This window comes from Corylus avellana, chromosome 3 (genome assembly GCF_965113065.1).
Source record: "Corylus avellana chromosome 3, dhCorAvel1.hap1.2, whole genome shotgun sequence".
Taxonomy (NCBI): domain Eukaryota; kingdom Viridiplantae; phylum Streptophyta; class Magnoliopsida; order Fagales; family Betulaceae; genus Corylus; species Corylus avellana.
The window spans coordinates 27,944,899-27,972,263 of NC_142492.1; the positions used below are offsets into that span (position 1 = coordinate 27,944,899).

The 27,365-nt window shown below is 34.8% G+C and overlaps 3 protein-coding genes across 6 annotated transcripts; all 3 read left to right on the forward strand.

Annotated features, from left to right (window-relative positions):
- Positions 1–883: 883 nt before the first annotated feature.
- On the forward strand, positions 884–4,780 carry LOC132176254 (ATP-dependent caseinolytic protease/crotonase family protein). Its single transcript, XM_059588406.2, has 6 exons — positions 884–950; positions 1,182–1,218; positions 1,425–1,708; positions 2,579–2,615; positions 3,401–3,606; positions 4,151–4,780. Exons 1-6 carry the CDS (start codon positions 906–908, stop codon positions 4,628–4,630), a joined length of 1,089 nt encoding a protein of 362 aa, XP_059444389.2. The 5' UTR covers positions 884–905; the 3' UTR covers positions 4,631–4,780.
- A 1,885-nt stretch (positions 4,781–6,665) lies between these two features.
- On the forward strand, positions 6,666–11,376 carry LOC132174948 (ATP-dependent caseinolytic (Clp) protease/crotonase family protein). 4 transcript variants are annotated; one of them, XM_059586712.2, is made up of 8 exons: positions 6,666–7,030; positions 7,119–7,288; positions 8,561–8,635; positions 9,267–9,357; positions 9,476–9,527; positions 9,608–9,765; positions 9,835–9,911; positions 10,978–11,376. In XM_059586712.2, the coding sequence occupies exons 1-8, from the start codon at positions 6,823–6,825 to the stop codon at positions 11,152–11,154; spliced, it is 1,008 nt and encodes a 335-aa protein (XP_059442695.2). In that variant the 5' UTR covers positions 6,666–6,822; the 3' UTR covers positions 11,155–11,376. The 4 variants fall into 4 exon arrangements, with proteins under 4 accessions (XP_059442695.2, XP_059442696.2, XP_088370827.1 ...); XM_059586713.2 differs by having other exon boundaries at positions 9,662–9,765; XM_088514701.1 differs by having other exon boundaries at positions 9,608–9,911.
- A 7,445-nt stretch (positions 11,377–18,821) lies between these two features.
- Positions 18,822–25,629, forward strand: UCH3 (ubiquitin C-terminal hydrolase 3). The gene is made up of 9 exons (XM_059586972.2): positions 18,822–18,947; positions 20,043–20,174; positions 20,321–20,359; positions 20,736–20,841; positions 21,502–21,560; positions 21,676–21,750; positions 24,484–24,532; positions 24,675–24,751; positions 25,373–25,629. Exons 1-9 carry the CDS (start codon positions 18,873–18,875, stop codon positions 25,472–25,474), a joined length of 714 nt encoding a protein of 237 aa, XP_059442955.1. The 5' UTR covers positions 18,822–18,872; the 3' UTR covers positions 25,475–25,629.
- The last annotated feature ends 1,736 nt before the right edge of the window (positions 25,630–27,365 follow it).

Below are 27,365 nucleotides of genomic sequence, written 5' to 3' on the forward strand. Positions count from 1 at the left end.
GAAGAAAAGAAAAACCCTAGAGAGGAGCGAAAGAAAGAGAGAAGGAGGATCCTCCTCCATCATATTCACGCACAACGAAGGAAGATGGCCTAACATTGAGACAAAGTGAAAAACGAAGTTTTCTTGGATTTCTCTCTCTTCGAGCAAGAGAGAGAGAGGAAGGGCGATCTAAATCATTAAGGGTGCGTTTGGGATTACGATTTCGCAAGAACAATATACATTTTTAAAAGATATTGCAAAATGTAAGGCGTTTGGCATTGATTTAAAAAGCACATAATTTAAAATAGGAAAAAAATCTACGATTTCTATAAGCAGGCTAAGGGTGCTTATTTGAAAAGTGCGAATTTAAACTAAAATTACGATTTTGAATAACAAATATTAGATTAAAAAATATATATATATATATATATTTTTAACATGTTTTACTAAACACTTTTGTAATTTTAAAAAGTAACATTTTGAAAAAAACTATTTTTAAAATCACACTTATTGAAACCACAATCTCAAACGGATCCTAAAACACTCTACTTGAAAAAGGCCTATTGACCGAGTGATAATAGATTGATTCACAAACATTTTTCACAATTTCCAATTTATGTGAGGAACATATCCTCAGTAAAAAAGGATTCATACTAATGCTCTACTACATATCCTATGCTACTTCATGATTATTTTGCTTCTTACGTTTTGAGGGACTTGTAATTGTAAGGTTAACCAAAATAGGGCAACACTTTTTAGGGTCATCCAAACGCGCCCTTAAACTTTTTGTACGATAAATAATTCTAAAAAAAAAAAAAAAAAGGCGCCAACTACATTCCGCGAAATTTGAATAAATAAACAAAATAAACAACCCATTTAGCCGCTTAATATTTTAACTCTTACACAGGGAAAGCGAGAGAGATCTAATGGACAATTCAAACGGAGAACTCCAACAAATATCTGATTCTCAGGTACCAATTTTTGTTTTCTTTAGCCTACAATTCTTCATCTGCTGTGGATATTTTTTTTTTGGTTCCGTTTGGTTCCTGAGAAAGTATAGGAAAAGAAAAATGGAATATTTTAGAGCCTTATAAGGGTTGGAATGGATTTTGCAAGATTCTACCAATAATTATTTTCTTGACCCACAAATTCACAGAGACTGAAAGCTCCAAATTTCTCATTTTTATCAATTATTTTTGTAGGTTCTGGGTTCTACGAGCTCCCTTTCGCTTCCTTCTGGTATGCATTACTTCTCCCAGATTCTGCAAATCTTAATGACTGTTTGTTTGCTAAGAAAATATACGGAAAGAAATGAGAACTTGGGTATCTCATATTTCTAATCCCATCAGCAACCAAACACAAACTAAGTAAATCTTATTCCAAGTCTGCAGGAAATTGTAACGTCAATTTCTTTCTTTCTGTTGTTATTGTGTGGATTCTGTCAGAGCCTCCTGATATTAGAAACTGGTTCCCAAGCTATGAGTATGAGTCTCCTGTACTGGACTCAAATGAAAATTTTGGAGATTCTGTTTCTAAAGAAATTCAATTTGCAAAAAGTGATTTGGTTATCGAAGAGGGTGACAGAGAAAAAGAAGAAAATCCTGGTGGGCTTAAGAAAATCAGGAAAAGAGACGAAGAGTTTGTTGCTGAGAAGCTTTGCTCCAATGGGTTTGTGAATTGTAGCAACTTTTTGGGAAGTGATAAGCTTGAAGGCCCGTCTTTAAACAAGGTACTGTTACTTGATCCCCTTTGGTATTCTTTTGTATTTTTTATTTTCTTAATATATTGAAAAAAGTCATTTATGTTTCTGTATTTTAGAAAATTACTTGTTTGATCTATCAAATATTTGTCATTAGAAGATAATGATTTAGCAGCTAGAAATTCAAACAAGAAGACCAAGCCAGAGAGGTAGAACTCAGTGTTATATTAGCCACAAGGAGTTTGAAAATCATTTTTTGTACCCTAATTCCAGGGATCAGTTTAGTAATTTTTCCCTTTTTTTTTTTTTTTTTTTTTTTTGCTAATGCCCCGACTTTTTGTTAAATCACCATTTGTTCTAAGGAAGAGGTGCATTTATTCATCTAATCAATACTTTAACACTCTTTCTCGCGTGTAAGTGAGACCCAACATGAGGTAAACGATTGAGTCAAAGTTTGAACTCAGGACCTTTGGCTCTAATACTAAGTTAAATCACAACTTATCCTAAATGCTTAAACTAATAGAAAAATGTAAATTAAATCGTCTAATCAATACTTTAACACTTTTAAAACAAGTTGTAACTGAAAAATGTCTAATTTGGACTTCCAACAATGTTCTCGGGTGGTCATGATGATTGGCCGATCAGAAGATAGGTTTAATGGGATATTTTTCACTTGCAACTTGTTTTAAAAATCAGGGCGTTACGTTTTTTTTACTTAAATGATAGTTTTGATCTGGGTATAGATTGTAATCTAGCAGCACAATCACGATTTGGTATTTAGATGTGTTGCACCAATGCAACTATGTTTTATTGCTTTTCTGTTCCCATGATATCTCAGCAATCAAGCAGAACATTGAAGTATCAAAATGTCTCACACCCACTGTGTTTTTCTTGTTGCAGCTTGAATATTCATCTGACTCGCCTTTCCTTCTTTCTGGTATGTATCGCTTCCTCTAGAAGTTCCACTAAGAACATATGAAATCAAATTATCTTAGAATATAAAAATGGCTCATTATTCACCTTTCGTCTCACTTAAAAGGGGTCCTAGAGGAGTTTATGGTCAGGATTTAAAGTTGGGAGCAATGTTATAAATTCAACTCTTATACAACTCATTGGCGTCGAGTGCTCATATATTATTGGATCAACTTTTATTAGAAAATGCCCATAAATCCAATGGTTTATGAGCACTCCACATCTGCCGAATAGTATAGGAGTTGTATAAGAGTTGAGTTTTTTTTTTTTTTTTTGACATGTCCACACAAGAGGGGGGAGGGAAATTCGAACTAGTGACCTCCGCTTCATAAGGCGTGGTTCCTATCTGATTGAGCTACCCCTAAGAGACTATAAGAGTTGAGTTTTTGAATTTATTTTAAAATTTGTGCATCTAACGGTGTACATGATGATGGTGTACACTCTTAGATATACCAATTTTAAATTTTGACCATAAGTCATTTGAAATTGAGAGATCCCATGAGATAGGGTCCTATCTATGACCACTCTCAAGACTCAAACCCACACAATTGTGCTTGAAAGCATTACTTTAGTTTATAGAGTTTAAAAATGTTTGGCTGCTGGGAAAGTCTCAAGGCTAAATAAAAATTTGAAATGTACTCGTTCTCTTACCCTTATGGTTATAAGTAATTAATTAAATAGGAGTAGAAAAAAAAATCCAATTGAAGTGAGAATCAGTGGTTGATTTGTTTTTGTTTCTTGGTCTGTCAGAGCCTCCTGACATCAGAAACTGGTTTGCAAGCTATGTTTATGAGTCTCCTGAATTGGATACAAGCAATTATTTGGGAGATTCTCTTTCTAAAGATGGTGAATGCGAGTGTGATGGGTTTGTCAATGAAGAGAGCAACACAGAAACGGGAAAGACACAGAGCAACTCTTTTGGAAATAATGAACAGAGACAGCAGTCTTCAAGAGAGGTATTCCATCTCTCCTCCTCCCCCTTCATTTTTGTCTAATTATAGAAATTTACATTTACTAATGAAGATATGATGGCATTCAAGATTATGATATAGTGGAGCAATTACGACTGGCGTTTGAAGCTTTCTTAAATTCACAAGAACTTGAAGAGAAATAAGTCCAATTATCAGAAAATGAGCATTCTATGATGAGGTGTTCCTCTTCCAAAACTCCCCAAAAAATTGAAAAATAAAAAATTTGTCTTTAGGTTTTCTTATAATTTCAATTTTGTCTTTGGATTTCCAATTTCAATTATCATGTTTTTAGGTTTTATCCCAGTTTTAAATAATTCCTCCTTTCAATTTGCCATCTAACAATATTTGAAATCAAGGTAAATCTACCTAATTATTGAAATTAAAAATTGAAATGGCAAGAAATTTTAAGAACTAATTATGATTTTTCCAAAGGAAATAAATCAAAACAAGGGTATTTCAATCATATAAAGACATAAAAGTGTACTGATTTTGTCAAGTCATTCCATGCTTTGATGTTACAAATTTACAGGGTGACAATTGGGTTGGTAAGCAAACCTTGAAAGATTCATCAGCCTTGATTATTGAAGGCTCTCATTGTAAGCTACAGAAACCCCAAAAAACTACTTGTGTGCCTGAGAATATGAGTAAAACTTCAGGCTGTGATGATGGAAAATCCCTAGAACAGTTTATTTATAAGAGAGATTCAACACATGGAAGCAGTGGCAAAGAAAATGAAGGAAAAGATATATCAGAAAATGGTTTTGTTACAACAAGGAAAAACAAGGAGAATTTCTTGAGAAGCCCAGAAGGGATTAATAGAAGGGCAGTTCCATTGGGTGGTGGAAAGAATGGTGCTACAGAAAGAAAGTTCTTAGCAGAAACAACAAATTTTCAGTATTCTGATGCAATGGAGGTTGCTGGGAAATGGAGGTGTCCTCAAAGGAGTAAGCCAAATCTAGGGCCTCCTTTAAAGCAACTTCGGCTGGAGCAATGGATTCACAGGAAGTGAAAGGCTTCGTGAGTAGAAATCTAGATTGCCTATATTAAGGTGGTCAATATTTCTCTTTCAAATTCAACCAATATTGTCTCTTTGTACATCTATGTGGAATTCGTTTATCTAGGTATTTTTTACTTCAGACTGATAATAGCTTGAACTGTGTTTAATGCTTTTTAATAGACTGAAATATGACTGTCATACGATTCACATAATATGGCAGTAAAAATCAAGCACTATTTTTTTTTGTAACGTGTGTTGATTCAATAACTAATTTTTACTATCGTATCATACATTTATATAGCAGTTATATCGCATTCTATTAGATAGAATTACTCTTGTGGAAGGCATCAAATTTTTTTATGTGAAAACCTCTCCAATCTAAAGGGAAAAATCATGGGACCAAGTTCAATTAAATCTTTCACTATCAACAAAAATTGGTTTATAAATATCTTTCTAAAACAATTTCTAGATGGTACAAACATATTAAGAGCACATACATTCTTAAACTACAACATTAATTAATTACCCTAAGGTGGGTTTTAACAAGAACAATTAAAAAAGATCTCCCAATGTGGGTATGACCAATAATGCAACTACAGAGAATGTAATGATCGACACCAATTAACACAAAACTTTCATTGTCATGAACAACCTACCGAAATTTTAGTAAAATTGGACCCCCCCCCCCCCCCCCCTCAATCTCGACATAATTTTTTAGAGGAATATGTAATTATCTTCTTAGAAGAATAATTATTCTTATGAAAATAGTTATTCTTAAAAATAGTGTGCAAGTAAATAAAAAGAATAGTTACTCTTATTTCATTCCAATAACCTATTCCATGAACTAAACTGGCGCTACAAAATTTTACCTAATTTGTTGAGATACTTTTATGTATCAATTTTAAAGCTGTTGGAGATAATATACCCGCCAAAAGCTACTGTTTATGGTAGTGATAGGGCTAACAAAACGGATTGGCGGGTTTGGTTCGGGGCGACCCGCTTGACCTGCTAACCCAATAAGGGTAAATTCGAATTCGACCCATTTTAGCTAAATGAATTTGACTCTTAAACTTGAACATGATGTGCAAGTGACCTAACATGACCTGCTTGACCTTTTTAATAAACGGATCTCAAACAGGTTGACCCGTTGACCCATTTAAACCTAAACGCGACATGTTCAAACCATTTGACTTAATCCGATACAACCCATTTGACCCGAACACAACCCATTTGACATGTTTCAACCTATATTTGTTATATATAATTTGATAAGCAGGTCAACTCATTTATGACCAAACCCGTTTATGAAAAACATTAACCCTATAATTTTATATCGAGCACGCAAATAATTATCAACCTAATAGCGAGTACATGGTAAAAATAGGATTCGGATCCTCTCTAGCCTAAATGGACTAGTAGACTGGAGAGTATCTAGTTCATGGCAAAGATTTTTTTCTTAAAAATTCTAAGGCCACAAATGGGACACGTGTCCCACTAAAAAAATAATAAACTATTATTTAAGATTTTTTTTTTAAAAAAAAAAATTAATAAGAAAATAAATGGTGACTGGTCACCCATCTTGGCCATAGGGGTGGCCAACCATCCCCATTTTAGCTAGGAGGTGGCTAATGGCCAGCCAAGGGTGGCCGAACCACCCTCATAGGCCATGGGGATGGTTCGGCCACCCTCATCTTGCAAAAGGAGGACGATTGAACCACCCCCAAAGGCCAACCAATAATTTTTTATTTTTATTTTTTATCATTTTGGCCCTTGCCTGAAGCCACTCCTAGGCTTGAAGGGGTGGCTCGGCCACCCCAAGGGCCAACCCATTATTATTTTTGCCATTTGGCTCTTGGGGTGGCTTGACTCCCAGTTAAAATGAGGTTCGTGCTACCCTTTATTATTTGATTAATCTATTTTTTAAATCTTAAATAATATTTTTTTTATTATTATTATTTTTCTTTTTTGAGATATTTATTATTATTTTATATTGGTAGAACATGAATGGCCCTAAGATTTTTGAAAATTCTAAATTTCTAATCATAATCAGATCCTCTCCGGTCAATTTCCAAAAACAGTGACGATGATTGGGACATCAATTAAACGGCTCTCTCTCTCTCTTGATTCACAGAAATACAGAATTGTCATCACGCTATCACTCTGAGCTCCATCGAAATTCTTACTCAAAAATTTCAATCCAGAAAATGGTTGCTTTTGGGGTCTTCGCGAGGTCTTTGACCCATCACTGCTTGAAAAGATCGAAGCCCAATCAACCATCGCTAAGCTTGATAATCTCTCGGAATTTCACATCCAAGTCCAGTACATGGCAGTACCAGAGTCTCAGAACTCTCATTTTGGAGACCGCCTCTTCCGAGTCAGTCCGAATGAACAGACTCTCCGACTCTGATTCCGGTAACTTTCTCATAAAAGTTTGAAATCCCAGAAAGAGTGCAAGTTTCTTTGCTTTGTAGCTACAAATCCACTTGAGTTTTATGTACAGGAATTGTTGAGGTTAGATTGGAGAGGCCAGGAGCCAAAAATGCGATTGGGAAGGACATGTTGAGAGGCTTACAAGAGACCTTCGAAGCAATTGAAAGGGATTCCTCTGCTAATGTTGTGCTGATTAGCAGTTCAGTTCCAAGGGTATTTTGTGCTGGGGCTGATTTGAAGGTAATGAAACTACCCACTGTGGATGAAACTTGAGCATTGTTAAATAAATTACAACTTATACTAAAAACTTAAGTGGATAGAAAATTATTGATCTTAATTATTTAATTAATATTTTTAACACTTCTTCCCTATCGTGTATGTTCAAACTCTCTTTTAATAAATGAGACCAAACACTTGAAATATTTAATTGAAATAAGATGTGAACGATGGAGACAATGTTCAAACTCATGACTTTTGTTCTAATAGCATTTTAAATAACCAATTATTTTAAAAGCTTAAATGGATAGGAAACTGTTGATTTTAATTATTTAATTAATATTCTAATAAGCATGAAATGACCCAATGTAAGCTAATTTGGCCAATGTTGTGGAGGAAATCTTTTTTTTTAGTGGGTGTTCAAAGGAAGAAGAATTAATGTCATTTGAAGATTTGACAAATTGAAGTTTTTTGTAACTCTGATTAGAATGTCATATGGGTTCGATCCCATATGAGTATGTGACTTGTCTCTCTAAAAAGAACGAACAATTTTTTCATAGGCAATGTGTTGAATCCTTTCTATTTCACTTCATTTCAAGTGGAATTGAGGGGAACCACTTTATGGTCCAGATTATATTTCACATATTTAATGTTAACACATCATTTAAAATTTTTAAATGATGCGACACCATATAAACCATTAGATGTAATAAACAAAATCTAGACCTTGAAAGGGTTCCTCTTTATTTCAAGTGAAGTGGAGAAGATCCTATTCCATGTGCGCAAAGGAAAAACTGGTGAGTTCTATCATTGCTATTGTAGAACTATGAAAAGTGGATTGGAAAGTGGAAGGAAGAATCTACTATGGTATTCTTATAGGAGGTGTTTCTTCATAAAGATTTTGGTAACTTAAGATAAAGCCCTATGATAATGCGGAAGAATCTACTAAAGTATTCTTATAGGAGGAGTTTTTTCATAAAGATTTTGGTAACTTAAGATAAAGCACTATATGATAATGTGATAAAATATTATGATAACTTCCAGGAGTTATCATGATGGTTCCATAACTTCATAAGTTCCACAAGAACCATCATGATAACATATTATGTAACTAAAACCTACGAAATTTTGTTATCTTAGTTATCATTGTAATTTTTTTGCTATCATCTTGCCATCAAGTGTTAATCTCATGCTTGTAGTTATGCTTGTGCTACTTCCTTGCATCTCATAAAGACTGTATTAACACAGTGCTATCATGCACATGCTTAACAGTTCTGCTGTTAATTGGGTTTGCAGGAGCGCAAGACAATGAATCCCTCTGAGGTTCATTTGTTTGTCAACTCGCTTCGAGCAACATTCTCATTTTTAGAGGTTGGTCCTCTTCATTTATCTGTATGTTCTCTATAGTTGTGTTGCCTTCAAATTGGCATTATAACAAGGCCACATGAAATATCTATGAGACTTCAATCCAATCACCCGTAGTTATTGGGATTTCATTTAAGGCTGGTCATGGTAGAGCATCAGGTTCACTTCAATTTGCGTCTTGACGCCTTAAGTGTGAACTTGCACCCCAGTCCACTGGTCAGAGATGCCAACTGCCTACACTCTGGTTATACTCCGTTCATAATGCTGAAGCATCTTATCGTGTCAATCTTGAGCCATAATATGATGTGCAATAAATTTTGTAAATTCTTATGTTTAAAAATGTATATACACATGGGCATTCTAGCTACACTTTGGACTTGAACAATATTTTCCAAATAGATTTTAGCATGCTGTTGCTCCCACTCTTGCTCCTACTTTATGTGATGTTACTTAGCACTCACTTATATGCACACTTGCATATGAATTGCTTATTGCTCTTTCCCTGCTTATATGTTAGTTCCTTGTAAGATTTCGTCATATTGGTGCATTTCATCACCATTTCTTTCTTTTCCACGAACAATGATATGAGTTTTGGCCTTGAAAACTAACATTATTCACTTGAATCCATTTTATTCAGGCCCTTCGTCTTCCTACTATCGCTGTTATTGAAGGAGCAGCATTGGGTGGTGGACTAGAAATGGCTCTATCATGTGATCTTCGGATATGTGGTAGATCTAGATTTAATAAAGCTCATAATTAACTCCAATATATCCACTGAGATATCTTCCTGATTACGATGTTAAGTATTTGTCACCATTTGATCATTTCCCACCTTGGATGGTTCAGGAGAAGATGCAGTATTAGGCTTGCCAGAAACGGGACTTGCTATAATCCCTGGGTGTGTTGAGTGATTTCAATAAATCTCTTTATTATCTAATCAGATTGACATTCTTAGTATAGTTTAACCATTTTGGACAGGCTTCTTTTTGCAGTAATACTATTTAGTACAAATCTCATCCTGGCTTTCCGCAGGGCAGGTGGGACGCAACGACTTCCTAGACTAGTTGGGAAAGCAGTAGCAAAGGAACTTATATTCACCGGTCGGAAGATTGGTGGCAGAGATGCAATGTCCATGGGTATGTATGATCAGGTGCTGTTTTGTTTTTGTCCCATATTTAGTAACAGAAGTCTTTATTATGTTGCAGGTCTTGTGAATTACTGTGTTCCCGCTGGAGAAGCTCATCTAAAGGCATTTGAAATTGCTCGGGATGTAAATCAGAAGGTAAAAGTTTCTCTGGCCCATTCTATATGGAAAGATAGTTGTCTTGTGTATAAACCAATGCAGTTTTATTGAAATGAGTTTTAAGCAACCATAGCATAAAATTCATTAGGACTTTTTTATTTTTTTTATTTTACTAGGACTTTTTGAGTTGATATAATGATTCGTTAATGTCCATATGTTTAATGACTATCTGATCATTATGATCATCAAAGAAATGGCTCTGACCTTCTGATCATTATGATCATCAAACATGCTTTCAATCTTTCAACAAAGCCATTAGGGGTTAACTTAACAGTGTATACCCAAGGTCAAGACTTCTATCTGACTTCAACACAAAAGAAATCTTTTACACACCAAGACAGTTAGGTGATGAAAAAGATTTCCAAGCAAAGTTTTGAACACCAATACCGAATGAGACAAATTTTTAAAACCTAATAAATCTCAAAAAGGAGCTCTTGATAAATTTTGTTTAAAAAAAATGTAATCAAATTCAACTGAAAAAATTAATAACTAATCTTTGCAACAGAATTACAACACACTATTTGAAATCATAAAAGAAAATTTGATAATCTGATTCTTAAATTCTTAATGATACTCAAATGTATAATATAACAATTTCCAATGAAGAACAAAAAAACTAGGATACTGTGATCACTAATGGAGGTGCATCAATGATCCTCTTATCTTTCTTTTTTTAATTCAATAAGCTAGAGCTTCTATACGTATGTGTCAGGACCTAAAGATACCTATATGGTTTTACGTGATGATGAAATATGTAGAAAAATATCCCTCTTTTACACACGCATACTCCCTAATGTGGTAGTTGCCATGTTGGCTTTTCAGTACAAAGTTTTTTAATCCCATTTCCTTACTTTCTTTTTGCAATTGTTACGTTATGAAGTAAGCACTTGATAGTGTAAAAGAGGGTGTTTGTGTAATATTTCTCAATATGTATAATGTTCACAATTAGTACTTGAACCCCAAAACCAGGTGCAACTAATTGGATTAGGTAAAAGACAGCATTGATTGCACATGATTCTCTCATATTCAAATTGATTGTGAACAGGGTCCAATAGCGATAAGGATGGCTAAAAGAGCTATCAACGAGGGAGTTGAGATGGATATGGCATCAGCTTTGGCTTTGGAAGAAGAGTGCTATGAGCAGATACTCCATACAAAAGATCGCCTGGAAGGCTTAACAGCATTTGCTGAAAAGCGGAAGCCAAGGTATACTGGTGAGTAAAAAAAGAAAGAGATTTTTGCTTATAACCTGCATCAAGGAATAACACAGTTTTTGGGCCTTTGAGAGAAACCCACATGTTAGATATGTTGAAGAAGGAAACTTTTACTGAAAAAGGAGACTTAGCCCAGATTTGACAATGGCTTGCATTTTTTTCCCTATGTAAGCACATGTAGATGCCGTATGGTAACAATTATCAAGGAATAAGACAGTTTTTTCTTCCTCTCTTCTTTCTTCTTCTTTTTTCAACTTGATTGGTTTCAAGAAAAATCAAGGTTTTTTTTTTTTTTTTTTTTTTTCATGCCTGTGTTGCTTGGATCTGTGCTTATTGTCAACCATAGAATATCCACTTCGAAATTCTTTGAAAAATTTTGTTCTGCATCTCATCACACTGGAAGGGGGGATTCTAAGAGTCATGACGGCTGGGTTGTAGGTAATTCTCAGGAAAAGCAAATTTGAGCGCAAAAGCCGAGCGCTAGCAATTTTTATTATTATTATTATTATTATTATCAGCGCTCATAAGCCCGAGTCTGGTTGGAATTATGTTAGGAAATAGGAAGAGTAAAAGTACTTTTAAGTACTTTTTTTTTTGATTTTTTTTACTCTAATAATGGTCAAAAAGGCTTTTTTAGAAAAGCTTAAAATTGAAGTTTTTTTATTTTTTTTTTTTTATTTTTTTTTTTTTTTAAAGCTCTTTTTAATTTTAAAAACTCTACTTTCCTACACCATCTCAAATATGCTCTAAAGTAAGCGGTTGGTGGACAACAATAAATTAATTGCCGACAAATCTTCACGCTTATAAAATGCCATAGATTGTTAGCGCTTATTAAATTTCGAAAAATTATTGGCATTTTATAAGCGACAGCAAATTATAGGCACTTCATTCGAATGAGATCCTTTTTTGTTCAGACAAGAAAGCTAAATTTTTATTTTTTGATTTATTTATTTGTTTTTCTTTTAAGTCTTCAAGCTTTCTCTAGCTTTCATTTTTCTTGCTTTTTATCTCTATTTTCTTCTATCTTTTATTTATTCCGGGTATTACACTTACCATGTGCCACATCACCTTCAACCATTAAACCACGAGTTATTTTTTAAAAATGATTTCAAAAAATCAATTTTTTAACTAATCGGCCTTTAGGTCTTGATCCATTTTCTATTCTAACAAAGGCCGAACTAAATGGGCCTATACACACTAACCTCATCTCATTGAATTCACCTTAAGGTTACTTTAGGTCTAGGGCAAGGGATGTTAATTTGTAAATGTTTATTCCCTTGAACAAAATCTTATTGTGTATATTCCACGAATTTGAAATTGGGCATGGCATGTATATCACAAAATCTTGTAACCTCATTAAAATAATTATTATTATTATTTTTTTTTTTTTTGACATGTCCACATAAGAGGGGGGAGGGGGATTCGAACTAGTGACCATCGCTTCATTAGGCGTGGTCCTAGCCGATTGAACTACCTCTTGGGGACATTAAAATAATTAATTATATCGTCAATTATGTTCTTTTTAATTATGCTTTGTAGCTAAGCACATCTCCAAACTGTCTTTTCAAGTAGTTAGAATATGTCCATGGGGGGAGACTTTTAAGGCTTGTGTCTCTAAAAACATCTCCATATTACGTTTTCAACGAATTAGAATATGTCTCCTTCTCATTGAAATCTCAAATTTAGATTTTGTCAACCGGTTTCGATTCCAAAAATATATACATTCTTCTTTTCCAAGATCTTACTACCAATTCCAAACTTATTTTCCTTTCTTTTTTTTTTTTTCTTTTTTTCTTTTTCTTACATGCTCCATAACATTTATGTATTAATTACCATCAATTAATAATAGTTTGAGGCTACTAAATGTTTTTTAGAGATTATAACATTACATAATCTATGTAGGTTTGAAAACCACATTAGCCTTTTTAGAAGATGGAGGATAACTAGACTATTAATTAAGGCTAGACTAAAAATGGTTTCCGTCGGAAAATATTTTTAGGGAAGTCATTTTCCTTAAAAATATTTTATGTTGAAAACATTTTACGGCATTTACCGCATGCACAGAAAATAAACTTTTTTTATTAATATTTTTTCCAATAAGGTCCCTGTCGAGACCTACCCGGGACCCCGCTGAGACCTACCTGAGACCCGCCTAGGACTTGTTCGGGACCCCTCCGGGACTCGCCTGGGACTTGACAGGGCAGATCCCGGGCAAGTCTCGGGCGGGTCCTGGGCAAGTCCAGTCAAGTCCCAATGGGTCTCGGTCAAGTCTTGGGCGGGTCTCGACGAAGCCCCTGTCAAGTCTTGGGCGGGTCTCAGGCAAGTCCCGGTCAAGTCCTAGGCGAGTCCCAGCTGGGTCTTGGGCAAGTCTCAGGCAGGTCCCAGTCAAGTCCCTAGTGGGTCTCGATTATGTACCGGTCAAGTCCCGGGCAGGTCCCACTTATGTCCAGATCAAGTCCCAAGCATGTCTCGGGCAAGTCCAAGTCAAGTCCCGGGCGAGTCCCATCGGGGTCCCGGGCAAGTTCCGTGCGGATCCTGGGCAAGTCTCGGTAGGGTCCCGGTTCGGTCTCGGCAGGATCTCGATCCGGTCTCGGGCAAGTCCTAGGCGGGTCCCGGTCAAGTCACGGGCGGGTCCTAGTTAATTCTTGGGGAGGTTCGGTCCCAATAAGGTCCAGGGTGGGGTCAAGTCCCAACGGGGTCTCGGGCAAGTCCCATGCAAGTCCCAGTCGGGTCTCAGGCGGGTCTTGGTCAAGTTCCGGGGGGGGTTTGGATTGTCCGGATGGGTCCCGTTCAAGTCCGGTCGGGTCCCGGGCAGGTTCTGGAGGGGTCCTAAGCGGGTCCTAGGCGAGTCTCGATGAGGTGCTGGGCGGGTCTTGGTAAGGTCCGTCGATTTGAGAATGAGATGCTCAAAGTCGGAAAATGGTTTACGGTTTTCTTTGAACCATTTTCCTAAAATTAAAGAAGAATTTTTGGTCAAAAGGAAAATATTTTAGAAAGAAGTCACTAAAGTCCGTTGGTCCCTCAGGAGAATGAGGATACTCCGATAGCTATATAAGTTAGTCTTCTACCTGAGAGAGAGAAACTCAATGAAGAGTTTTTGAAAGAGAGTATTTGCCTTGCCTTTTGGAGAGTGCCCCTTTTGTAGTGAAGCTTGGATGCTTGAGCCTAAAGCTATCAATTTTTTACACGACTTACGAATCCGACACAAATCTAATACGAAATTAAAGGGTTAGGGTTGATAAGTCTTATATCCATGCTTTGATATAACCCGAAGCCGACATAATGGCATACAATTTTTGACATGACCTACGAACCTAACACAAATCCAATATAAAATTAGAGGGTTAGCGTTTGAGTTTGACCTATATAGTCTTATACACATGCTTCGATACAACCCAAACCCGACATAATGGCAGATAATTTTTGACATGACTTGCGAACCCGATACAAATCCAATACAAAATTAGAAGGTTAAGGTTGAGAAGTTTGACCCGTTTAATTAAATGGGTTGTATTAGGATTGACCTATATAGTCTTATACACATGCCTCAACACAATTCGAACTCGACACGCGAACACGAATTGTCACCACTACTTGAACCTGAGTGAGCTGGGTATTCAAGTTGCTAGTGTTAGGGAATGATCCCACATTGCCTGTTGATAAGACCTTGAACGTGTTTATAAGAAATGGGTAATCCTCTCCTATAGAACCGGTTTTATGAGATGAGTTAGACCCACGAATTTCTTCATGGTATCAGAGCCTACTATATGACGAAGAAGGCTTACACTACTTACTCCGTAACAAGGACCAGGAAAAATATCAGCCTGCACGTGAGGGGGGGTGTTGGGGAATAATCTCACATTGCATGTGGACAAGACCTTGGGCATTTTTATAAGGAATGTACAATCATCTTCTATAGAACCGGTTTTATGAGATGAGTTAGACCCACGAATTAAATTCATATAGAGAATGACGATATATAATTAGTTGGGAAATTGCTGCCCAATGATTAATCCACCAATAACAACATTTCACATGCAATTTATGAAGCAGCTATTGATAGTAATGTTCATGACATAACAAGAGAATTAATCCCTCCATAATGTGGCTTTTGAACAAAGGGATAGGTAGTGGGATTCCTAAATCTTGAGCATGACAATATATGCTTCGTATATGCATTTCATCAAACACAAAGCCTTCATTATTCATATTTATATATACAGAGGAAACACCCTCCATTATTTCCCAACAATACTTACCTTCTCAGAAAGCTCCTACAAAATCACTCATTCCCAGGGGAAGTAGTCAAGCCGTGATATTGGTTCGGCTCATTTTCTACCTTCACACCTTAGGCTCCAAGATGAGCCGCGAACCAATATTACTCTTGAATGCTTCCTTGCATTTACTTTCATGGCTTCCTTTTCTTTTCTTTTTGTGTGTTTGTATGCATGCATGCGAGTGGGCGTGTTTCGGATTATGTTAGCAAATCGAGCTTTTGTCCATAGATTCCCCATAATGTCGTTTTAGGCTTTTTTTTTCTTTTCTTTTTTCTTTGTTTTTTTTAAGCTAAAAAAGTTTAAAAAGTGATTTTTTAAGTTTTTTTTTACCGAACGGATCCATTTTTTCTTGATATAACTTCTTATGTACTAAAAACGTATTTTAAGTTTCTTAACACAATTTCAGACAGGTTGAAGCAATGATTAGTGTCTTATGCTTGTTCTTTGTCAATTTGCTCCAAAATTTTCTTGCAAATCTTCTCTACTCCATTAGAACTTTAATATGTTCTTAAAATGGTTTAAACATCCCCATATAAGTTTTTCATCAAGCTTGGATTTGGCACAATATTCTTCAACATTCTTCAATAAATCCATTTCCCCTTCTCGACAACTAAAGAACTCATGCTTCCTAGAAACATAAAGATAAAACACAAGACATAGTAATCTTACTACCATGCTTTGTATTGAAAGGAGTTGATGTGGTCATGTGTATGGAACATATTAACAAAAGAAAAGGGATACGCATCATGTTAATTTAGTCTTATCTTATTGTAGCTCTCGTGTATAGAAGAGTACCGCTACTATTTACACTCGCTTTATATTAGCTGACGTTACGTGTTTTAAGTAACTTTTCATGCCAGCTACTTAAAATATGTTACATCAGTATGTATAAAGTGAGTGTAGTAAATAAGTGTGAAGAGTAGCATTAGTTTAGTCGCTATGAAATGGTTACTCTTTAATAATGCTACTTTTCACATCTATTTATTACGCTTACTTTTCCAGTTATAAATTTCAAAGAATTTAAATGATGACTTATTGTAAGCTTTGGTGTTTGCCCATTGTCAACTATTCATAAATTTAATTTTAGGAAAAATACTCTTTAGTCCCTCAACTACTATCACTTTTGCATTTATGTTACTAAACTTTAAAAAATGATACCTGGCTCTCTCAAATTACCGCTTTGTTGCAAAATAAATCACTCTCTTAATGTCAAAATAGACAGAAAAGTAATCATGTGCGCCACACATGACTATTTTTTTATTTTTTCTTACTAAAAATCCCTTAAGATCATTAACATAATAAATAAATAAAGTAAACTGAAAAAGGATATTAGATATCCATTACTTTATTCATTGGTGAGATTGACACTAACTCTGCCAATTGTGACAACTACTGTTGAAATATCTATTTTAGAAGTGAATATTGTAAAAAAAATTGATTATGAAACTGAATAGGAGATCAAGGGCATGAATGAATGAGAATAGAATATTCAAGGCTACCAAAAAGAAGAAATCATGCAGCAATTTTGAAATATAAAATTGTTGATGATAATTGAATAAATTAACACCGAGTATGAAAAAATAAATTACTAGTTACATTTAGTTGAATTATTTATTTATTTTGTTAGTTTAACTCTTTTATATTTTCAATCAATTTTTATTTTAAATCTATCTTTTAATCATACCCTTGTCAACCAAAATTTTAGCTTCATCACTAAAAATTTTCATCAAGAGAGACCTAAACAATTTTAAAGTATAAATTTTTACTTTAACTACTATTTTATATATATATATATACTCTAACATATTCTCTACTCTACTATCTATTTTATTTAAATATTATTTTTCAAATTTTTTTATTCATTTTATCGCAACACTCTTCCATATGTGAAAGAGGGAGGGAGGGAGAATGACCAAATAAAAGATTAAAAAAAAATGCTCAATGTGCTAGCGGGAGGAGCAAAATGACTCATATTTAGCTATTATAAGCCATTTAGAGGGTCTACCGGAAATGCTCTTATAAGTTTATCGTGTTCAATAACAATCTTTGTGTTTCCATATTGTAAAATCGTTTACCATGTGATTTGTTATATGCATTTGGTTCAATAAAGAGATTGAAAACATAGTGAGCGTAAAAGAAACAAGTGAACATGGTAATTGTCCCCAGTTGGTAGCTCAATCAGTTAGAGATCACGGTTCATGAAACGGAAGTCACTAATTGATCATATAAAATAAAATAAAGGTAAACATTGTAATACATAAATAACTTTAGAGGGCATGAAGAGCATGTTACGTGAATACATAACAGGAATAGATTTTAAGTTACGAGGGAACCTAAATGTTATTCTTCTAAGAGAACTTAAAACAGGTTTGTGATTAAATTTATGATTCTTTCTTTATTGATTGATCATAGTTTAAATAGAAATACAAGCAAGAGAATAACAATTAAACTAGGAAACAAGAATGATAACTAGACTTTAAAACTTTTTTTTTTTTTTTTTTTTAATGAGGAAACTAGACTCTAATACTAATAGTCACTCCAACACTATCTAATACGATAGAGAAATGCTAAAGACCCTAACACTTTTTTCCCAAATTTCCTTTACCAAATAATCTTGACCCCACATTCATTTAAGAAAAAAAAAAAATCTAAACCTAATTATTTCTTGAACAGACAAGATCATTTGGAAAAAAATGTTAGGTACTTCAGCATTTCTCAATACAATAAGTTTAATTTTTTTTTTTGAAATCCGATGAGCCTAATCTTAAAATATTGATAACAAAACTAATCTAAACTAACCTTAAATATAATCTAACTTCTATTAAATATAAGTCTACTCTAATACAATGTATACTTAAGCAAAAGTATTATTCGTATACAGTACATAGTGGAAATATTGTAACTTATTTTTTACGGGGCAATTGAGCTTATTATTCTCCTAGAAATGCTACATGAATTTCTTCTTTTGCACTCTCAAATGTTTACTGCCTAACGTGAAAATTAAAAAACATTGTAGTGAAAAGCTGACGTGACAACTGTCACATTAGAGAATAAGCACTTTTAAAAAAAAAAAAAGTTTATATAACGTTTTTCTTATTCATAATTGATCACACTCCGAATATTTATACAACTGAAATACTATTAAAAAAAAAAAAAAAAAAACTAGATCATATTATAAAATCGTAATAATAATAATTAGATTACCATTATTTGTTCCAAAGCTCCGAAGTGATTCGAACTTGTGCAAAGAGGAGTCAACACAAATAATGGGCTGGGCTTATCATTACATGGGCCTGTCTCAAGCTGGGATATCTGAAGGCCCATCAAGAACTTAAGCCCACCCAAAACCTATATATAAAAGCAAGAAAGAGCCATTCTCAAATCTAGAAACTCTCCCAAATCTAAAATCCTTTTTGGAAAGAGAAAGCAAAGAAAGCAAACAAAAAGGAATGGCTGCTTCGGACGAAAGCCCTGCTGCTAAGAGGTGGCTTCCTCTTGAAGCTAACCCTGAAGTTATGAACCAGGTATTTCTATTCGTCATCTAATCCTTTTTTTCTTACTCTTCAATCTAAATCCCTAGTTTTGCAACAAAAAAAAAAAAAATTCATTTTGGGTTCTGTTTGGATACAAAAGAAAATGATTGGAGAGGATGAGAAAATAGTATATTGAACCAGATATGTTCGTCCTCGTTTTGACCAAGAAATAAAGATTTGGTTTAATTTAAGTGAGATTTTTATTTTCGTTAATGAAAATGTTGGAGAAGTGAATTAATTTCGAAGTCTATGATGTGAAATTTTTTTAATTTTGCTTTTATTTCCTGAGATGCTGCCAGAGCCAAAGGGAGAATTGGGGTATTTCTCCGAGCCTGGTGCGGAAATTTGAATTTTTCCTTATTCTGGTTTATGGGCTATTTGTAGAAGTTTCTAATTGGGTTTTTTTTTTGGCGCCGTGGGAAATTAAAATGCCTTGATGGGGAGTAAGACAAACTGAAACCACGAAATTTTAAAATTTAATTTAATATATATATATATATATATATATATATATATATATATATATATATATATTTGGAAGGAGAAGTTCATTTTAAATGAACCTCACCAGGTACATTATTCGAAGTTAGTTCTGGATTTTTCTTATTGAAGAGATAACGTGAAAGTCTTTAATTTTTTCCTTTGTTCGTTCAATAACCATATAGAGGATTACTAATTTTGCAGAAAACTGGGGTTTGAGTTTGCTATGTACTCTCTGTTGCCGAGATTTTTATTTTTTTTAATTCCTGACCAGAAAACTTTGGTTTATAATAGATTGCTGTTTACCACAATTGTAACTATTATTTTTAGTTATGAAAAAAGAAAATCAATTGAAGAATAAAAAAAGAATACTTTTGACTATAATGGTGATATGATGGTTTTACAATACAAATGGACTCCGTGTTTACAATTACTTCCTCAAATGCCATGGCACCATTTGTTTTGTGATTTTCCATTAAGGTGATTGTTGTGAAGGATGCCATTGTCCTTCTTGGAAAGAATGTGTGTTCTCTTATTAGCAGAAGAATTAATGTGTTCATGCGAAAGACATTTTAGGTTGTATTCTTTTGTTTTGTTATTTTGCAGTTCCTTTGGGGACTTGGCCTTCAAGAGGATGAAGCAGAGTGCTTTGATGTTTATGGCTTGGATCTAGAACTCCTGGAAATGGTTCCAAAGCCTGTACTTGCTGTCCTGTTTCTTTATCCCCTAACCTCACAGGTGTTTTCCTATGTTATTTGTCTCTTGCTAGTTTTTCTAGATTGTGGGTATCTATATTCAATTACCATAAGGCTGTCCTTTTGCTTGATATGCATAAGAAGAATGTACTTGTCTGCTTATTTTGATAAAAAAAAATTTCTCCTCAGAGTGAAGAAGAGAGAATTCTGCAGGCAAATGAAAAGAAGGTGAGAGCTATGAAATTATGACCATATGCTAAATGTAAAATACTTCCATTGTTGAACATGGTTTTCTTGGTTTCGTAAATTCTCTTTCTTTTCTAGGTGCTTTCACGCAATCAAATCTGTGGTTCATAAATAATTCGCAATTTGAGGCTTTTGTTTATGATTGATTAGCGCATTCTGTACCTGACCCCTGTGGTTTTACTCTGTTCTCAGAACAATAGGTACTGATTATAGAATGTCATCATTCATCAAATGACATTAACCAATCAGAAAATTGTATTGTTGAATTCATGTTTCTAATGCTTCAAACATAATATATTTGTACGTTCATTTTCAGTTGTACCCTGAATTTGATTGTTTCATACCATTCTGGCTGCAGGAAAGTAGCAGTAGAGTTTATTTTATGAAACAAACTGTGGGCAACGCTTGTGGAACAATTGGACTTCTTCATGCTGTTGGGAACATCACTTCAGAGATCAAGCTTCGTAAGTTTGCCAAATTATATTTTCAGAGTCTTGGTTACATATGTACATGGAAATATATATTTTCCTATCCTAGGGTGTTAAAACATTGACTGAATTATTATGCATCACAGATATAATAAAGGACCCTAAATTGTATAAAATGATGCAAAATTTTCAAGAAAACCTTTCTTCCTTTTTCTTTATTGTATCTGTAATTTTCAAATTTTCCTAACTCTAATTTTCTTCCCCTGTAAAAATTAACTGTAAAATCCTTTAGGGAAAAAAGGGGTTCTCCAAAGTAACAGCTATGCATTTAGTATTCTCATACAGTTTGAGCATCTCCCTTGAACCAATAAAATAGGTGAAATAAATAGGGAAAACAAACAGCATCCTGAAAGTGCTAGTGATTCATTATCCAAAATAAAGCAAAAAATGAAAGAAAAATATAGAAAAATGTTGTAGTTGATTGCAAATGTGTGTGTAGCTATAGTCTACAGAAAGGCATGGGATCCAACTGCAGAGTCCTAAACCTTGCCAACCTGTGTTGTGCGATCATGCTTACTTTTTTTTTTTTTTTTTTTTTTGGATGCATGCTTTTGTGAAAGCCAAGAGTTGTGATCAACATTGTTCTGTCTTTTAATGGGTTCTTCTACTTTTAATTGAAATTGTTCTGTCTTTCAGTTGAGGGATCATTCTTGGATAGATTTTTCAAAACCACTGCAACAATGGATCCATTGGAGGTTTTATTCTCTCTCTCTCTCTCTCTCTCTCCCACCTCAGTCGGATTATCTGATGATAAACCTGACCAGTTTTCTCTTCACTTTTGATTTTTATTATTTTCATGTACTTGTGTAGCGTGCAGCATTTCTTGAGAATGACAGAGAAATGGAAGTTGCTCATTCTGTTGCAGCTACTGCTGGTGAAACAGAGGTAAATTATTATTAACAATTGCTATTTACACAAACAATGATGCAATACTCTAGATCCTATGAGGATTTAAATGTGGACGTGGTAATTTATATCTACCTTTTATACTTTGAACCACTACATTTATGCTTCTTGATTAGTTTATATGATCAATTTGACCCGATCATGAAGTTTTGTACTTCTTTATCGATCCCTAACATTTGGTCGTAAGGGCTTTAAATATTTCCATTAAGATATAAGGGAGTCATATGTCCTGATACAATTTGCTATCTTTTGATGGTAAGGTTTCCTAGCTTTCGAATCCCGAGGGGTAGCTCAATCGGCTAGGAGTCATGCTTCATGAAGTGGAAGTTACTGGTTCTAACTTTCCCCTTCCTCTTCCCTTTGGGGACAAGAAACGTATTAAAAAAGGAATCCTAGCTTTTGGATACTGGACTAGTGAGTTGAAGGTAGAGACGTACTTTTGTAGATTGATATAGCCATATAGGAAGGCCATATTTCTTTATAAACAAAGAATGCTTTAAAAAGATAGATGAAAATTTAGTGAACCATTGGATGAAGCAAACAAGAGTATGTTTGGATGAGTTTTTGAAAAGTGTTTTCTGTTTTGGGTTTCTAAAAGTATTTTTATTGTTTGAAAATTGAAAAGTGTTCTCTAGGGTCCACATCTGAAAACCTGTTTTGAAAGTGTTCTCGGAAGTAAAAACAGATAAGCGTTTGGATGTAATATTGAAAACAATTTTTCAAAACATAAAGATCCAAAACAAAAAAGGAAAATTTACTGAATCTCTTCTTACTATTTTTAAAATATTATGGAATCCTCGTACTTTACCCGAATTTGAATTTTAGACCATAGTTTAAAATTTTGCAAATTTAAGACTTTTAAGTTTACAATCATTTTAAGTCCGAGACATTCCTACATTTTTTTTTTTTTGTTAAATAAAAAAGAAATGGTATGAAAATAAAATTATACCCCTCATATAATTTTTTTTTTTAAAAAAAAAACAATAAGAAAGAAAGAAAAAAAAAAAAGTTAGGTCATGACCCAGGCATGGTCGACCCAACCATTGCCGTGGCGGGGCGACCTTGTCAGGGCTGCGACTAGTGGTTGAGTGACCCAACTGTAGCCGGGAAACACACCATGGCTGCAATGACCCAACCATGGTAGTGGCTTGGGAACCTAGCCGCTGATGAGTTTGGGTATGACCCAGCCGCGGCAGCTGGGCAAGCCATCCATGGCTGCAACTGGGCGACCCAGCCATGGTCGCAGCTAGGAAACCCAACGACAATAGTGGCTGGGTGCAACCCAACTGCAGTGGCTGTTGTGCCTAGCCATGGCTGTGACTAGGTTGTGCAGTTGTGCCTAGCCACGAAGTCTGGATAACTTAGTCATGGTTGTGGCTTGGTTACCCAGCCACTGTGATTGGGCATTTTTCTTACTATTTTTAAAGTCATCCACCTATCAATCATGCGTCGCTCTAATAAAGCTTACATTCCATGGATAAGAGTCATTAGACAACTCCAAGTGGTTTGCCATAGGAGTAATACTTTCTTACACCCACTTCTTCACACCCATTGGTGGCTTTTAAAATCACCATTGGATTAAAATCTAATAAAGATCTATTCTAAATTTAATGGTGGTTTTAAAAGCCACTTATGGGTGTAAGGGAGTGGGAGTGTGTAGTATTAATCTTGCCATAAAATCATCCTTAACATGAGCGATAGTGTACAAATCTGGGATTAAGGGTCTTATCCTTATACCACATGTCATGCCAGAATCTAATCTTGGAGCTATCACCCACTTCAAATCTAGTGTGACTGGAGAACATCCCCAACCCCTCCTAATATTTTTCCATAACCCCACCCCATCATAAACCTCATTTGAACACAACCAACCCCATAAGCTTCCATATTTAGAAGTCTCTACAACTCTTCACAAGGGCTCTCTCTCATGTAAATAGCACCATAGCCATTTCTCCAAAAGAACACAATTGAACAAAAGCAAGTTTCAAACTCCTAAACCTCTCTTAGAGATCGGAGAAAAAACCTTATACCAACTTACTCTTCACCAAGTTCACCCCTTAAGAAATCCCATTGTACTTCTCTATATGATTGATAACACCAACAAGTAGGGGAAAAAGAGACATGAAATATGTAGGTAAATTGAAAAGGGTGTTCTTGATGAAAAAGATCCTACCTCCTTTAGGTAAGTACACCCTCTTCTAGCCAGCCAAATGACACTCAAAAGGAGAGAACGATTAAGCTCTTGAAATGGGTCACATGCATAATAAATGTCTTCGTGTCTTTCTCTTTCTATCTCTCTAGCAAGGGAGAGGTGGTCTTTTGATGTTTCATGGTCCTTTTCTTTTTATTTATTTATTTTATTTTTATTTTTGCCGCCATATTAAGGAGACAACCCTCAGGAAATAGCCAGGAATTTTGGGTGTGCTGGGAATTGAGACTTGGAGTATGGTAGGGTAGGAACAGGAGGATTTGGTTTCCTTGTCTGAATAAAGTATCACATTGAATATGGAATATTATGCTGGATGAGGCATGCCAGATAGCAGGACGATGGTTATAGGAGGGCTCCAAGCTCTAGATCGAAGCCTAGATTGAGTCTTAAAGTAGGAAAATCAACAATTGGTAAAGAAGTAATGTGCTTATTCTTCTCATCCGCCATATATATATTGTTCAGGTAGTTTGTGCTTCTCATCTCTTGCCAAAATTTCTTAACAGGCTTCAGATAATGTGGACACTCATTTCATCTGCTTTGCATGTGTGGATGGTACTTTTCTCCAATGGCTCTCTCTCTCTCTCTCTCTCTCTCTCTCTCTCTCTCTCATCAAAGGGAAAAAGAAAAAAAAATGCTTTATACTTTTATTTGAATGTTTCTGAATTTTTTTATATTCTTTTGATGAATGATGTAGGGGAACTTTATGAGCTCGATGGAAGAAAGTTTGGACCCATATCTCATGGTCCATCCTCACCAAGCAGTTTATTGCAGGTACGTATCGCAATGACTATAATTAGCCCGCTGAAGCTTTGTTTTGAACTCTATTTGGTCTCCAAGAAAAAGAGTGGAAGATAAATGTTTCAGTTTGTAAATGAAATGAAGAGCAAGCAATGGATTCAACCCATGCACGCCTGTGAATATCTTTTTTTTTTTACCTAAAATCAAATATTAAAAAAACAAAACAAAAAACATGACAAGTCTAAAGAAATAGAAGGCTGTATTTATAGAGGCAGTATTTCGGATTTTAAAGGCGAAGAAATACTGTCTGCCCTTCTGGTTGGTTATAACTCAAGGGAGTTGCTTTGTGAAAGCTGGCTGAACCTGACCAGACATTTTAACTTAGCGGTGGGGAGTGGGGCTTCTGCCTCCTCCATTTTGAGTCAACACTCAATTTGCAGCCCTTCATCTTCATGAGTTTGGCTTACCTCTATTGAAAAAATCACCGGAGATCTCCTGTGCAAAAATTGACAGTGAAGATTGTGCGTATCTGCAATGATTTTTTCATTGGACGTAAGCCAAACTCCGTCTTCATAACTTTAGCATATGGACATGCAAGCATATAGTATGTTTTTTAAGTTGTGTCTGAGAGCATTCTTTTTTGATTCATAACAGGATGCAGCTAAAGTGATACAGGGTATGATCCACAAGAATCCTGAGTCACTCAACTTCAATGTTATTGCCATTTCGAAGAAAGATGGGTGTGCATCTGTTTAAGCTCCTTTAAGCTGCTCGACTGTGGTTGAAATGTTAACAGTTTATAATCCCCAATGTTATTAGGCATCTTCAAACCCTCACTTCCCTTTTGAGTCTGTTCCTGAGGTAATTTGGAAACGAATTAGTTTTATGCGATCCATTCTATTTGTCTTGCATCAGTCTATGAAGTGATTTTTTTTTTTTTTTTTTTTTTTTAACCAAATCAGTTCATTCAAAAAGATTTTTTATTACTATTATTATTTTTTTAAAAAAAAAAAAAAAAGAAGGTAAAAACAAATGTTTTCTGAATTTGTTCGTTTGATTATTGCTGCTTAGAGGTCTAGGGCTTGTTCTGAATTTTGTGGGCGTGTGATTGTACCTTTAACGGTGTAGAGAATTTAGAAAACGAACAGAAGAGAGCTATGTAACGCCCTGCCTCAGGCATGTGGCAATTATAAATAAAACTAAGAAGATTTTAATAAGTTGCGAGAACATGATTAAAGCAAGGAAATGAGTCGGGTTAATTGAAGAAGGATTAGACAAATTGTTGTTGGAATATATGAAAAATGAGGTTTAAAATGCTTTCGAAGTTTCCGAAGCAAGTGTCGAGTTCAAACAATCTGATTCGAATTTGAACAAGCCTCATTAGGAAGGGGAAAGTCATTTGAACACTATTTGGAAGTTTCCGAAGCAGGTGTTGAGTTCAAACAATCTGATTCGAATGTGAACAAGGCTCATTAAGAAGAGGAAAGTCATTTGAACACTATTTGAACGTGCCACATAGTAGGACGAGATGTCTTAAATGATTTGAATCCATCGTTTGAACAAGACACAGACCGTTAGAACATTATTAGTTAAGTAAATGAAGTAATTTTAGGGTTTTGGAGCATTGGAGGAATGAAAACCAAAAGAAAAATGAAGTTTGTGTAAGGGGTGGTTCGAATAAGATGATGAAGAATGACTTCGTTCGAAATCCCATTCTAACAAGACTTTGGTGGTGAGTTTCATTTGAACTCTCATTCAAATACCATTCTTACGAGGCTCATTTGAACTACCGTTCCAATGATCCACCATTCGAATGATACACATGCCGTTCAAAGGGTAAATAGGAAAGAATATTAAAATCTTAGGTTTATACTCTAAGTTAGGGTTTTGCTTATTTGAGGACCTGACTTGACCCGACTAACAATAGGGTACTAACAAGGACGATTCCCACAAATAGAGAATGAAAATCAAGCACAAAGGACCATGTTGGATGTGTCGGCAAGGTATCATTCCAATGCTTAAGTTAATCACCCAACTTAGAAGGAATAAATTTTGGAAAGAAAAGATCAAACTAATGTATTGTACACCTCTCAAATGATCCTTCTTTTTCCTTTATGTAGCCTATTAATGTGCTGAGGTCGGATGGAGCTCTAATGGGTTGGTGACGTATTGGATAAGATTATTCCAAAGTAGACCATTATTAATTATATTAGTTGTCATCATTGATAAATTTGAAAATCCAATTTTTATAGCGGAAAGTAGCAATAATTTAAGGCCGACATTAGCTCTCATGTCATGCTTTTAGAATTTTTTTAAGTAATTAATTTGCTAAGATGGTCTTCAAAATCTCCAAGTTTGATCAATGATAGTTGAAAGAGGAACATAATCTTTTAGATTAAACCATTGACGACAAAGAACATATATAGATGGTTTATACAAATACTAAATCTAATCTTTATTTAACAAATTAACAAACTAAAAATAATATTCAAAAGTAAACCTAATTAATTTGATTGGAATTCCATTCAACTTCAAACACCAATAAAATATATAAAAAGATAATATTAAAAAATATATATAAGCACGTTTTGATTTTCTCTTCAAAAGCTGTATGCAAGTTGGTGTGAGCCTGTGGGCCTGTGGGCCC

Coding starts and splice junctions, on each gene's coding strand:
- LOC132176254 (XM_059588406.2), top strand. CDS start 906: ATGGACAATTCAAACGGAGAACTCCAACAAATATCTGATTCTCAG. Junction 1,709..2,578: donor AAGGCCCGTCTTTAAACAAG/GTACTGTTACTT, acceptor TTCTTGTTGCAG/CTTGAATATTCATCTGACTC. Junction 2,616..3,400: donor CTCGCCTTTCCTTCTTTCTG/GTATGTATCGCT, acceptor TTGGTCTGTCAG/AGCCTCCTGACATCAGAAAC.
- LOC132174948 (XM_088514701.1), top strand. CDS start 6,823: ATGGTTGCTTTTGGGGTCTTCGCGAGGTCTTTGACCCATCACTGCTTG. Junction 7,031..7,118: donor ACTCTCCGACTCTGATTCCG/GTAACTTTCTCA, acceptor TTTTATGTACAG/GAATTGTTGAGGTTAGATTG. Junction 8,636..9,266: donor CAACATTCTCATTTTTAGAG/GTTGGTCCTCTT, acceptor CATTTTATTCAG/GCCCTTCGTCTTCCTACTAT.
- UCH3 (XM_059586972.2), top strand. CDS start 18,873: ATGGCTGCTTCGGACGAAAGCCCTGCTGCTAAGAGGTGGCTTCCTCTT. Junction 20,360..20,735: donor TGCAGGCAAATGAAAAGAAG/GTGAGAGCTATG, acceptor TTCTGGCTGCAG/GAAAGTAGCAGTAGAGTTTA. Junction 21,561..21,675: donor CAACAATGGATCCATTGGAG/GTTTTATTCTCT, acceptor GTACTTGTGTAG/CGTGCAGCATTTCTTGAGAA.